Here is an 11,307-nt window from a genome sequence, read left to right as displayed (position 1 = left end):
GTGCCCTGGATGGTCACCGCCTGCAGGGGGCCCGATTCAGGGGAGTGACCGGGACAAGGCTGGGGTGGCTGCCCCCGGGAATGGGCTTGGGAGCCAGTTCTGGAGGCCCAAACCAGGCCTGGTTCACACTGGACTTCAGAGCCCAGCACTAGTGTGGTGGGCAGGCCAGGGAGCGGCGGCCAGGCCTTCACAGAAGCAGCCACTTGAAACCCGGGGACTTAAAATTTACCAAGACTGATTTCAAGGTTATTGCCATTAAAATTAATTTTTATTTTTTCTTATAAAACTTACTAAGGAATTCTGAAGAATTTTCTTAAAAGCTACTTAAATTCATACAGTTAAAAACATTAATAGTCAACAGAGTAAAAACATGGCACCCACTCCATCTTGAATCCTCTTTCTTTCTGGAATAACACTTAGACGTGTTTAGAAAAATATGAAAGTCTTTAAAATATGGCTTCTAGAGTGAGTGAAATGCAGAGATCATAAAACTCTTCCCACGTAGCCAGAAGCAGAGGGGCTCATGCTCCCTCTTCCCTCCTGACTCTCACAGAGGGTGTGGGGTCTGAAGGTGGACCGCGGGGTCTGGCCGTGGACGGCAGGGCCCACCCAGGTCTCCTCCTAGAATTGGAAATGAGGCCAGGCTGTGTGAGCAGCTCTGGAGGAAGGGGCGTCCTGGGGCCCTGGGGGACACGCTTGCTCTATTGAGGCTGGGCAGCCCGGTCCTCGGGCTCTGGGACCTCATTCACTATGATCACGGTGACCTTGGTGGGGATGCCGGGCTCAGTGGCCTCCTTGGGGCTGCAATCCTTCTGCACACTGATGACAGGGGTCACCTTCATCCCATACTCTTCTTCCTCGATGACGGGCAGGCTCTTGACCATTGCCCACTCATGAGGCTCCTCCTGGCAGCTCCCGGGGAGGTAGAAGACCGTGGCCTCCAAGCTCCAGGGCTTCTGGCTGCTGGGGAGGACGTCACAGTGCCTCTGGGACGACGTGTCTTTCCTGTGGCCACGCAGAGGGAACAGGAGAGTGCGCGTTTCCGGGACCGACTTCACAGGCAGCACACTGGCGGAGAAGGAGCCCTGGAAGGGGCTCTCAGTCGGCGCAGGTCCCTGGGCTCCTGCAGAAAAAGGAGACATTCCCGTGAGCACCTCGGAGGGGTGTGTGCAGGGGTGGGGGGCTCCGAGCCCAGGCACACGGCCCCGCACACGGCACACGGCGCCCCACCCGGCACAGAGCGGCCGTTGCAGCAAAGACCAGGCTCAGCTCTATGCACCTCTTGTCCTGCCCTTTTGCATTTCTGTAAGTTTTAGTTCATCCTTCCTCAAATGTGTTTGGTAATTAAGGAATAGTTTTCTGTTCTCTTCAGATATTTTGAACTTTGCCTTTTAGTTCTCTAAACAAAATAAATCCTCATAGTTATTTGGTGTTTTCGTCTGATGAGTCCCGAGGCCTCTGTGTCTGTTTCTGCTACAGTTTCTGTGGATTCTCACGCCAGTGCTCTGTCCCCATGTGAAGTCGGTCATTTTACTGAGAGCTGCTCACCTTCTGTGCAGTTCTCTTTGTGATGTCGTTGATGAAGGAGCAGCAAGCAATGAAGGGCGAGTCTCAGAGGGTCTCCGCCTGGCACCCAGGATGACCCTAACCCTCTATGTCACTTCTCAGCTTGAGGGCTCAGGGGATCAGCCCCCTTTCACAAAGTTAGGGACAGCCTGGTGTTCCGAATAGTCAGCAATGAGTTTTCTCTTTTCCTCACATCCCCAAGGTTTGAGGCTGATTATTCCTATGTCCTTTGGGGCTAGAGAATTGGGGTCCTCTGGCTCACCTCCACATTTTGGGGTTCCAGTTTTATGGGACAACTTAACCCATAAAGTTAAGTTGGCTCTGAACTTGGCCTTCTGTTTCTACCTCCTGTACGTCGGTGAAGATCAAGGTCACCAGGGTTGGCAGGTGCCCTGGGCTTCTCTCTAGGGGTCTCCCTGCCTCAGTCCCAGCCTGAGAACCCCTCAGCGCCTGGCTGGTTCATCATCACCTTTAGGAGGACCTCCACACGTGGGCGCACCCTCACACACCTATGGTGCTCACTTGTCGGGAGCACCCTCTGTCCTCAGAATCAACCTGCACACTCGGGCTCATGGAACAGCCTCTCTCTTCTCCCCTCCCTGCTTCATTGATGCCATGTTTGTGTTTGTGAGCCTTCAAATCCAGCTTACGTGGAATAACGTAACATCAGTTAACCCTTCCAGCCTCCATATCCCTTCCAGGAGTCAGAGTCTCCGAGTCCTACATCGAGCGTGCTGAAGAGTTAACAGCTCAAGGAGGTGCCCTGTGGGCTCTACCGGGATGCACACTCATGAGACGATATCGTCATGAACGTTAGTTGGTGAAAGGCTGAGTGGTGAATATTTTTTTAAACTCTGGGAGGATGAAGACTCACAAACAATGAAGACACTGCGTGAAATCACTCGAGACCCCGGCAGGTGGGATGTGGTGGAGCCAAGTTGGAGTGTCCATGGAGCACACTGGACCTTCTGTTCCAGTCGCCATCCAGACTCTCTGGTGGGACCTTGCCCCCTGTGGCCACCATGAGCTTGGCCACCATCACTGGTTGGGGCCCACAGCTCGGATTGGTGGCCACAGAAGGACGCCCAGAGCCAGCCCTCAGGCAGGGGCAGACGTTCGCTGCTGGTGCTTCGGCCAGGGTCCAGCTCCACCCCTTGGACTGCTTTTTGGCACAGAGTGGGGAAGGCAAACACATGGGATGTCAGGAGCTGTCTGCGGACACATCACAGAGACAACTGTCCCAGCCCTGAGTTTCCATGCTGATTTCTCTCTCCTTTTTTTTTTTTCCTTAGAAAATATTTAACTCTGTAGAAAATCACACTTGGGTAGATCTCAACATGACCCAAATTGCCAAATAGCTAACCTGAAGCTGAGCCTTGGTTTTCAGCCATGTCTCCTTCCATTTGCAGCTTTATTTCTTGTTGATCCTTTGCATTCTACAGAAAGAGAAGTAATATGGAATCCATGATGCAGTATTTGTTAAACTGCCAAAGGGGACAAAATGTAGTGACAAGAGGATGTTTTAGAGACAGACAAGCCTGCCTCTCCCCTGGATGAGCTCTGAGATGTGGGCAGTCGGTCACCTCTAGAGCCTCAGAGCATTCATCTCTGTGTGTGGCTAGAACCACCACTGCTTCTGGTGGAGAATGTTGGCTTTTTCTCCAGCATGTACATCAGGATAAAGACAAGTGTGCTTTGCCTAATGCGTGTGAGGGTCTCATGGAAGCCAAGGAGACCTGTGTGGGTTCCCAGCACGAGAAATGGGGGGTGCCTGGGGCACACACAAGTCATCGCAAACCTGGCAACTTCTCCATATAACTCGCTGCTCTGTGGTGCTGGGGTCTGGCTACCAGGGAGCCCCTAGTGTTTTACACCCACATCTGAATACAGGCATTTTTTCCCTTGCCCTGGTGCTAACCTGGCCCAGCAGACTGAAGACTTTATTGTCCCATGTCTGCCAGCTAGCCAACAGGAAGGGTGACCACAGCTCTTGCCAGATTTGCCAAAGGGTCAGGGATGGTGATCATTTCAACTTCCAGTGCTGAATGTGGCAGGAACCAGAGACTGCGACTATGCAAAATTGTTCTTTGAAACTTTGGAAAGACTTACAAGTAAACATGTCACTAGGAGACTTCTAAATCAAAACAGCATGTCTAAAATACGCTATAGTCTCCCTTCCCTGATCCAATACTTGAAAATTATAGTCAATAGATAAATAGATACACAAAGGGGTAAAGATATAACCTCAGGGGAAAGCAAGAAGGGAAACCCTTGCTGGGCCAGAAAAGACAGCTCCCAAAGAGGAGGAAGCAAATGGGCACAGAAGGACATGGTCAGAGGAGTGTGCTGTGGAAGGTGGGAGAGACCCTCATGGAATCCACCGTGAGGGGGGCAGGGTGCTGCTGTGGTTGTGGGGGGGTACCCCCAATGGATAACTTGCTGGGACCACTGCAGGCCGAGCAGCCAGGCAAACGATCGCTGCTACAAACCTTCCTGAGTCCACAGGCAACAATGGGGTGTCTGCCCCCAGATGAAAGCACTGGAGCAGTAATCTTGGTAGAGACAGGGCAGTGTGAGAAACAATACACAGAGGAAGTGATGCCCAGGAAGCAAAGGCGAGGTGAGGTGTTGCCAAACCATCTAAAAATTACTGGAACTAAGGGGAAACAAAATATTACTTTGGAATGAAAATAAAAACCAGACAAAGCAGGTAGGTGAAACAGTGGAGGACTGGGGAATGGAGATTTGTGGGGAAGGATGTGGCTGATGACTGTGTTGAAGAAGGTTGTGTATCAAAAGTGCAGCAATGGTTTGCTAGGGAAAAGGGGTGCAGTCGCAAGCTTTAGACGTTTGTCCTCCACTGAGGTAACCCTCATGCTGTAAGGAGCTGTCAGTCACCCATCTCACACTTGGAGACTGATCAGATACTGTAACATCTTGGGGGGGAGGGAGAGGCCGCCACCCTCTGTTCTTTAGTCCTGCTGCAGCTTTGGGCAGAAGAACCTTCATTCCCAGAGCAGCTGGCTGATGCACTCCACAAGTTTGGGGTTGTGTGTTTTGCTTGGTCTGGCCTTGCCCTGAGGGGCAGGCACAGGTGCCTGCCTTGGTTTTGGCCCCCTTGGCAGCAAGAGCTTCCGTCAGTGCCACCTTATGGAAGATTTAAAGGGACAGAACCTTTCCCCTCTTTTTGCAGCCAGACATTTAAGAAAGGCTTTGTCAGGTCACTAGCTGACCACAGAGATAACGGAAGAGAAATTTCAGTGACGAGAAATACACACTTGGCAAAAATAGTTTGGAAAAGTCACAAGCACATAGTTCCAACCTTCAACAGGCAAAAATCTATAATCCCTGAGGAGCGAATCTGACTTCCAGAGTTACCACATTATAATACTCGGAATATCCAGTTCTCAACAAAAAATTATAAAACATACAAAGAAACAGGAAGCCCAGACTTTCAAATTAATAGTCAAGGATATTGAATCGGCTGTCTCAAAAATGCTCAGTGCGGCAGAGGACATCATGGACAAAGAAGTAAAGGACATCAGGAAAATGGTGTACGGACAGATAAGAATATCAGTAAAGAGGTAGAAATTAGAAAAAGACACTAAACGAATTCTGGAGCTGAAAAACACGAAAACCGAAATAAAAAATTCACTGGAGGAGATCAGCATATTTGAGCAGGCAGGAAAAAGGATCAGAAAACTTGATGAAACTGAAATTATCCAGTCTGAAGACCGTAAAGAAAAAAGAATGAAGGAAAGTGGACAGAGGCTGATGGACCTGTGGGACACCATCGAAGGTATCAACATACACATTTGGGAGTCCCAGGAGGAGGGGAGAGGGGAAGAGAACAGAAAAATACCTGAAGAAATAATGACTGAAAGCTTCCCAAAGATGAAAAACATGCATCTACAAATCCAAGAAGCTTAACAAACTTCAAGCAAGGTAAACTAAAACAATCCACACTGAGATATTACAGCCAAATTCTCAGAACCTAAAGAGAGAATTTTGAAAGCAGCAAGAGAGAAGCAACTGATCACAAACAAGGGATCCTCATTGTGATAAACAGTGATTTCTCATCAGATTCCATGGAGGCCAGGAGTCATTGGGGTGACATAATGTCACGAAGGAAAAAAAAAACCCCTGCCAACCAAGAATTCTACACACAACAAAAGTATCTTTTAAGAATGATGGAGAAATCAAGACATCTTCAGGTAAATAAATGCCGAGGGAATCTATCACCAATAGACTTAACACAGTTTACACAGCCCCTCCAAATTCTTCAGGCTAAAATGAAAAGGTACTAGACAGTCTTTCAAAGCTGCTTGTGGACATCAGGACTCCCACAAGGGCCGCTGGTGGTGCCTCTGTTTTGGGGTCCGTCTGCTTCTATCACACACACACACACCATCCCGCGGCCAAGAACAGCCTTGGCCCCCCCTTTCTCGGCTGCTCTGCACTCAGCTGGGCTGCCCTGAGCAGCACTCCTGGGTCACAGGCAAACCAGTCATCCTAACCTCAGTCTGGGGAGCCTGACTTCTACACAGAGCCTCACTCTGCACTTGGGGCTCAGAGGTCGGTCCCCCGGGCTCACCTGGAGTTTCAGGGAGCTCTCTGGGCCCATGGTCCTGAGGGGGGTCACACTTGAGCGCCTGGACCGTGGCAGCAGGAACCCCTTCCACTTCACTCTGCTGGAGCTGTGGGAAACAGAAGCAGCAGGGAGGCGGGGGTTGGCATGTGGGGGACACGGAAGGAGACCACGTGCAGTGTCTGAGGGCTGGAGAGGTGTGCGAGCATGTGCGTGCATGTGTGTGTGTGTGTGTGGTGTGAGATTCAAGTAAATGACTTGTTCCTTTTAATTTTTATTTTAAATTGTATTAAATGACACCAGATGAAAGTGATTGAGCTTGGAGGGTAAGGGTGCAATCTCCAAATGCTTACAACATAGGAAATGTTTTGTAAAAGTAGCTTTTTATTTAACACTCTCCCTGTTGCTGAGTAAGTGAATAAAGAGTAATTTACTTACTGTCAAGTTGTGAGTGTGTCCATTGTTACACGCTATTCTAAGATATAAGGCTCTCGTGGCCACACACAGTTTTGCCAGGGGACAGAGCATACGCTTTAACACGTGTGCTTGAAACTGGGTCGGGGCCTTTGTAAAGGGCCACTTCCTGCCCTTGAGGCAGGGAGGTGGGCAGTGGGCTGGCCCGTGTTCCTGGAAGGCGAACAGACTCAGCGCCCACTGGACTCAGGCCTGCGTCAGGAGGACACTATTGGAAACCATCGGAAGGGCGTCCTACATGTTCACAGAGAAATCAAACAAGCATGACTCGTATGTGTCCATTAGCTCAGGTGTAAGTTGTAAAGAAGGTGACAGGGAGAACTCAGGACTTTCCAGGCTGGGGGACAGCCGTGGGTGACAGTGTCAGAGAGTTACCTGAATAATTGTATTTTCTATTATGTCTTCCTTCAAATACCCCATCACAGATAAACCACCCTCTTCAGGAATCTGCGTTAAGAGGAGTATACAGCCCATTGTCAGGGAGAAAAGCTCACAGACTTACCCCACTGTGGATGAACTCAGGTTGGCATCCAGTTCCTGTGGGGGGAAAGGAGTAAATGATGATTCATCAAGTTAAAAAAGAAGCCCTCGACATGGAGCTTATCTTACACAAAATCAAGTCCATCATCAGTGGACTTTGAGTAAGGGTACCTCAGGGGCTCCCAGGTCCAGGGAAGGATCTCTGGTGGGTGGTACCCTACCCCCAGTCCTCGGGTTCTGGCCTGAATTGCATCCCCTCCATTTCTATGTTGAAGTCCTAGCCCCTCGTGACTTTGTGACTGCATTTGGAAATAGGGCCTTTAGAGCAGCAATTAATGTGGAATGAGGTCATTAGGGTGCATCCTAGTCCACTGTGCCTGGTCTCCTCACATGAGGAGGAGATTAGGATGAAGGCCGTGTGATGGCCAAGGAGAGATGCTCCAACCTTGACCACGCCCTGACTGCAGACTTCTAGCCTCCGGAATTGTAAGAAAATAAACGTGTAGTTTGGGCTGCCTGGCCTCTGCAGCCCAAGCAGAGAAATACACTGCCACACGTGCACGTGTTTTCACTCCTGTTTGGTGAGGACGGGAGTGGGGAGGCTGGGTCACATGCAAGCATGTATTTGGCTCCAGGTGCTGCTGGCCTGGCCTGTCATCCACATCTCACCCGCAGGGCACAGGCCTCCACCTCCTGCCTCTTCACTACACTTGGTATCAGTGAACTTTTCGCTTACAGCCACGCTGGCGGGTGTGTGGTGATACCTTATTGCAGTTCTGATTTGTATTTCCTCGGTGTCTAGTGACACTGAGCCTCTTCTCAGGTGCTTATTCGCTGTCCATTGATCCCTTTTGGTAAAGAGTTTGTTCGAATCTAACCCTAACCCTAACCCTAACCCTAAGCTTTGATGATGTCCAATGTATCACTTTTTTTTCTTCCTTTTTTAACCTAAAAAATGAAATATTTCATGTATTTTTACTCAAAAATCATGCAACCGCAGATAACACTTTGGAAAATAGAAAAAGAAAACTAAAAGTTACCCAGAGTTCAATCATCCTAATGCATTTTCATGCATTTTCTGTCAATCTTTTTTTCCCTATTTATAGGATTTGGTTTTTGTTTTATACAGTTGCAAACATGCCATATATGTAATTTTATATACTGCTTTTCCCCACCTATTACATCAGAAGCATTCAACTTTATTATTTCATCTTCAAAGCCAGAATTTTCAATTGGCCCATCATCTGTCAGGACTGGATATTCATCCCATTTTACTTAATCATTCACCTGAATTTGGATTTTTAGATTATTTCAGATTTTTCATTATTGTAAACAATGTTATGGTGAACATCTTTGCAATAGAGCTTTGTCCACATTTACGATTGGATCTTCAAGTTAATGGTAAGAAACAGTTGCGTGCTCCCAAGTGTTGGGTACTGTGCTAGTGAAACATCTCTGCAGTCATCATCAATAAACTTAGAGGTCTGCACAGGAGTAGACATGCACAGGGCTCCCCGCCCAGGTAACCGGCAGAACTGGGTTGAACCCGGGAAGGCTTAGAGTCTATTTTCATTCTCAGGAGTGCAATTCCTGGGACCAAAAGTTTATTAATAGGTTTACCCAAAGGAAGACCTTCTAAAATAAACCTTATGATCTAACGTGCATCCTGGTGACTGTCCTTGGAATTTGCTGAGACTAGATCTCAAGGTTCTGTCTCTCACACACAAGGTGACGACGTGAGATGCGATCATCTCGCCAGGTACACGCATGCCACTGTTCTCTTTCATAGACAGTGCTTTTGGCATCGTATAAAAGAAAACTTTGCCTAACACAAGATCTAGATGCCCGTCTGGATGTAAGAATGGACGTAGGAACATTCCGTTAGAGTAGCAGCCCCAGAAACACTATAAATGTTTAAAACAAGCGAGTCAAACAGGCAACTCCTGCGCTGTGCGGTCCTCCCCCGGGTCCCTGAGCCTGGCCCCTGGCCCCGCGCCGTGCTTACCTGCAGCCCCGAGGAGCTCTCGCCTAGGTTGCTGATGGTGGAGTCCAGCTCTGTGAGCTTCATGCTGGTGGGACATACAGAAGGAAGAAAGGACACATATCAGCAAATGTGGACTTTTGGGGGCTCAGAATGGGCTGTGAGAGGCTGCGCGACCATACAAGGCTCAGAGAGAGAGCAGCTCTGCTGAGCCCTGGGGTCGGGCCTCTGACGCTGAGAGAGAACAAATGCCTCCTCTTTCAAGCCCCTTAGTTTGTGAGGATTCGTTGCACTAGACCTAAAACGAACACAAAAGCATCGTGTTGAATTAGCCACGTGGGCCCAGTGTAATCATCTGAGCCTCTAAAAACGGAGAACCCAGGAAGCATAATTCAGAGAGATTTGAACGTAAGAAGGACTTAAACTGCCATTGCTAACTTGCGATTCAGGGGGACGAGAAAAGGTGAGAAGTGAATTCTGTCACTGTCCCCAGTGGGCTTGGAAGTGGATTCTCCCCCAGAACCTCCAGGGATGAACGAAACCTGGGGGCACACGGTTGCTGTCTGTGGGGTGCAGAGAAGAGACCCAGTTTCACTCGACCAGGTTTCTGCCCCAAGGAAACCATGAGACAGCAAGTGTTGATGTGCGTCTTCACATGTAAGATCTTATTCCTTGTTCACATCCTCATCCCATCCATGTAACATTCCGTAACAGATAAACAGTCCAGAAGAAATACTCTTTAGAAGTTGGTACGACAACCGCTGCTAGAGTAAGAGACACTGTGTAAAGTCCTCCGTGAGGTTCTCCGTGGCAACTTGCCCACAGAACACCGTCACATCCACGGGCACGTATGGGGCGCATTTCTTCCCCTGGCAGGTGTCACGTGACTTACGTATTTCCCCTGGTCTCTGTGAACCGAGATCCGACCTGCTCTAACAGGGTCAGCCGTAGGGGTGAGGCTGGGAATGGCCATCAAAAGTGCAGATTTCCTCAACTGGATCCAAACGACTATGTTACCCTAGCAACATTTTCTGCCACACAAAAGACTACTGGTAATTTATTTCCCATCTCATCTCAACTTATTGTACATAAGTTACAATGTAACTTATATTGTACTTGTATCACATGTTACCCATCATTAACCCTTTCATTAAACAATGCTAGCTCCTTTTCCAGTTGGAGGAGGAGAGGCTGGATTGGAAAAGAAAAAGAATCAAGATGGTAAAGATGAATATGACACATGCCCAAGGTAGGAGAAAAAGTCTTGATTTTTTTCTTTTAACAGAATGAACTTCACAATACATGAGGCTCCTAAGGAATTGTATATGATCATTATTTTATAAAATAAAACATTATGTATACAATGCACAGAAAAATTATTAGAAGGGAAGACTTAAAAGATACAAATCAAAATTCCAGCAGTAGTTATTGGCGGGTGGGGGACGCTGAGTGTCTTTCGTTTTTATACTGGGAATTTTGTATTTCCAAATTTCCTATAATAAATATGCATTGATTTGGAAATCTGAAAACAATTGTTCTGAGGTGAAAGTTTACCATCCTGGTTCCAGTTAAGTTTCTATCATTCTTACCAGAAAGGGATAAAAGAGAAACGTTCTCAGATTTTACTTAAAGGGTCATGGTTAGATGATGCTGTAAAGTGAAATTCATAATGACTTGGATTTACATGATAGTCTTGCCAGTCAGATTTCTCAGGAAGTCAATTTAGAAGAAAATTTCTTGGGTTGTTTGAAAGAGAATGATCTTTTTACACTAAATTGTATTTACTGGCTGACTGTTAGACTGAGCAAAAATCTAAGTAACTCTCAGCATCTGAGAAACTGCCTAGTGGTGCATTTCTTCTAAGCTCCCCTTTCCTGGTCCAGGGAACCTCTCAGCTCTGCTGGATGCAGGATGGAGGGAGAGTGACCCACAGGGGCACAGCCCCAGCACTCCCCATCCCCAGCTCCCAGCACGTCCCTCCAGAAGGGTGGGGGCTGCACTTCTGGCCCCTTTTCCACTGAGGAGAGATGAATCGAGGCTTCCCTGTGCTTCCACATGGAGCAGTGGTGCTGGGAAGAAGCATCCAATACCCGTGGTGGCCTTGTAAAAAGGGGAAATTTGTGCACAGAGACAGGCATAGAGGGAAGATGATGTGAAGAGACACAGGGAGAAGATCACCGTCTACAAGCCAAGGAGCCAGGCCTGGAACAGATCCCCC

The 11,307-nt window shown here is 48.2% G+C and overlaps 1 protein-coding gene across 1 annotated transcript; it reads right to left on the bottom strand.

Annotated features, from left to right (window-relative positions):
- Nucleotides 1-246: 246 nt before the first annotated feature.
- LOC309803784 (uncharacterized protein) lies at nucleotides 247-10,510 on the bottom strand. The gene is made up of 5 exons (XM_082620504.1): nucleotides 9,114-10,510; nucleotides 7,131-7,165; nucleotides 6,161-6,263; nucleotides 2,930-3,002; nucleotides 247-1,123 (listed from the first exon to the last, which is right to left on the bottom strand). The coding sequence occupies exons 1-5, from the start codon at nucleotides 9,174-9,176 to the stop codon at nucleotides 702-704; spliced, it is 696 nt and encodes a 231-aa protein (XP_082476630.1). The 5' UTR covers nucleotides 9,177-10,510; the 3' UTR covers nucleotides 247-701.
- Nucleotides 10,511-11,307: the final 797 nt, after the last annotated feature.

The sequence above is a fragment of the Mesoplodon mirus genome, assembly GCF_964341445.2.
Source record: "Mesoplodon mirus genome assembly, chromosome: 5".
In the NCBI taxonomy this organism is placed as follows: Eukaryota; Metazoa; Chordata; class Mammalia; order Artiodactyla; family Ziphiidae; genus Mesoplodon; species Mesoplodon mirus.
Note: the sequence above shows the minus strand (reverse complement) of the source record. Positions and strands in the feature narration are given on the sequence as shown.

What these genes read in the sequence shown, in the direction of transcription:
- LOC309803784 (XM_082620504.1), bottom strand. Translation starts at nt 9,176, where the DNA reads ATGAAGCTCACAGAGCTGGACTCCACCATCAGCAACCTAGGCGAGAGC. An exon ending in AGAGCTCCTCGGGGCTGCAG is followed by an intron (nt 7,166 to 9,113) that starts GTAAGCACGGCG and finishes TTCCCCCCACAG; the next exon opens with GAACTGGATGCCAACCTGAG. An exon ending in CTGAGTTCATCCACAGTGGG is followed by an intron (nt 6,264 to 7,130) that starts GTAAGTCTGTGA and finishes TGTTTCCCACAG; the next exon opens with CTCCAGCAGAGTGAAGTGGA.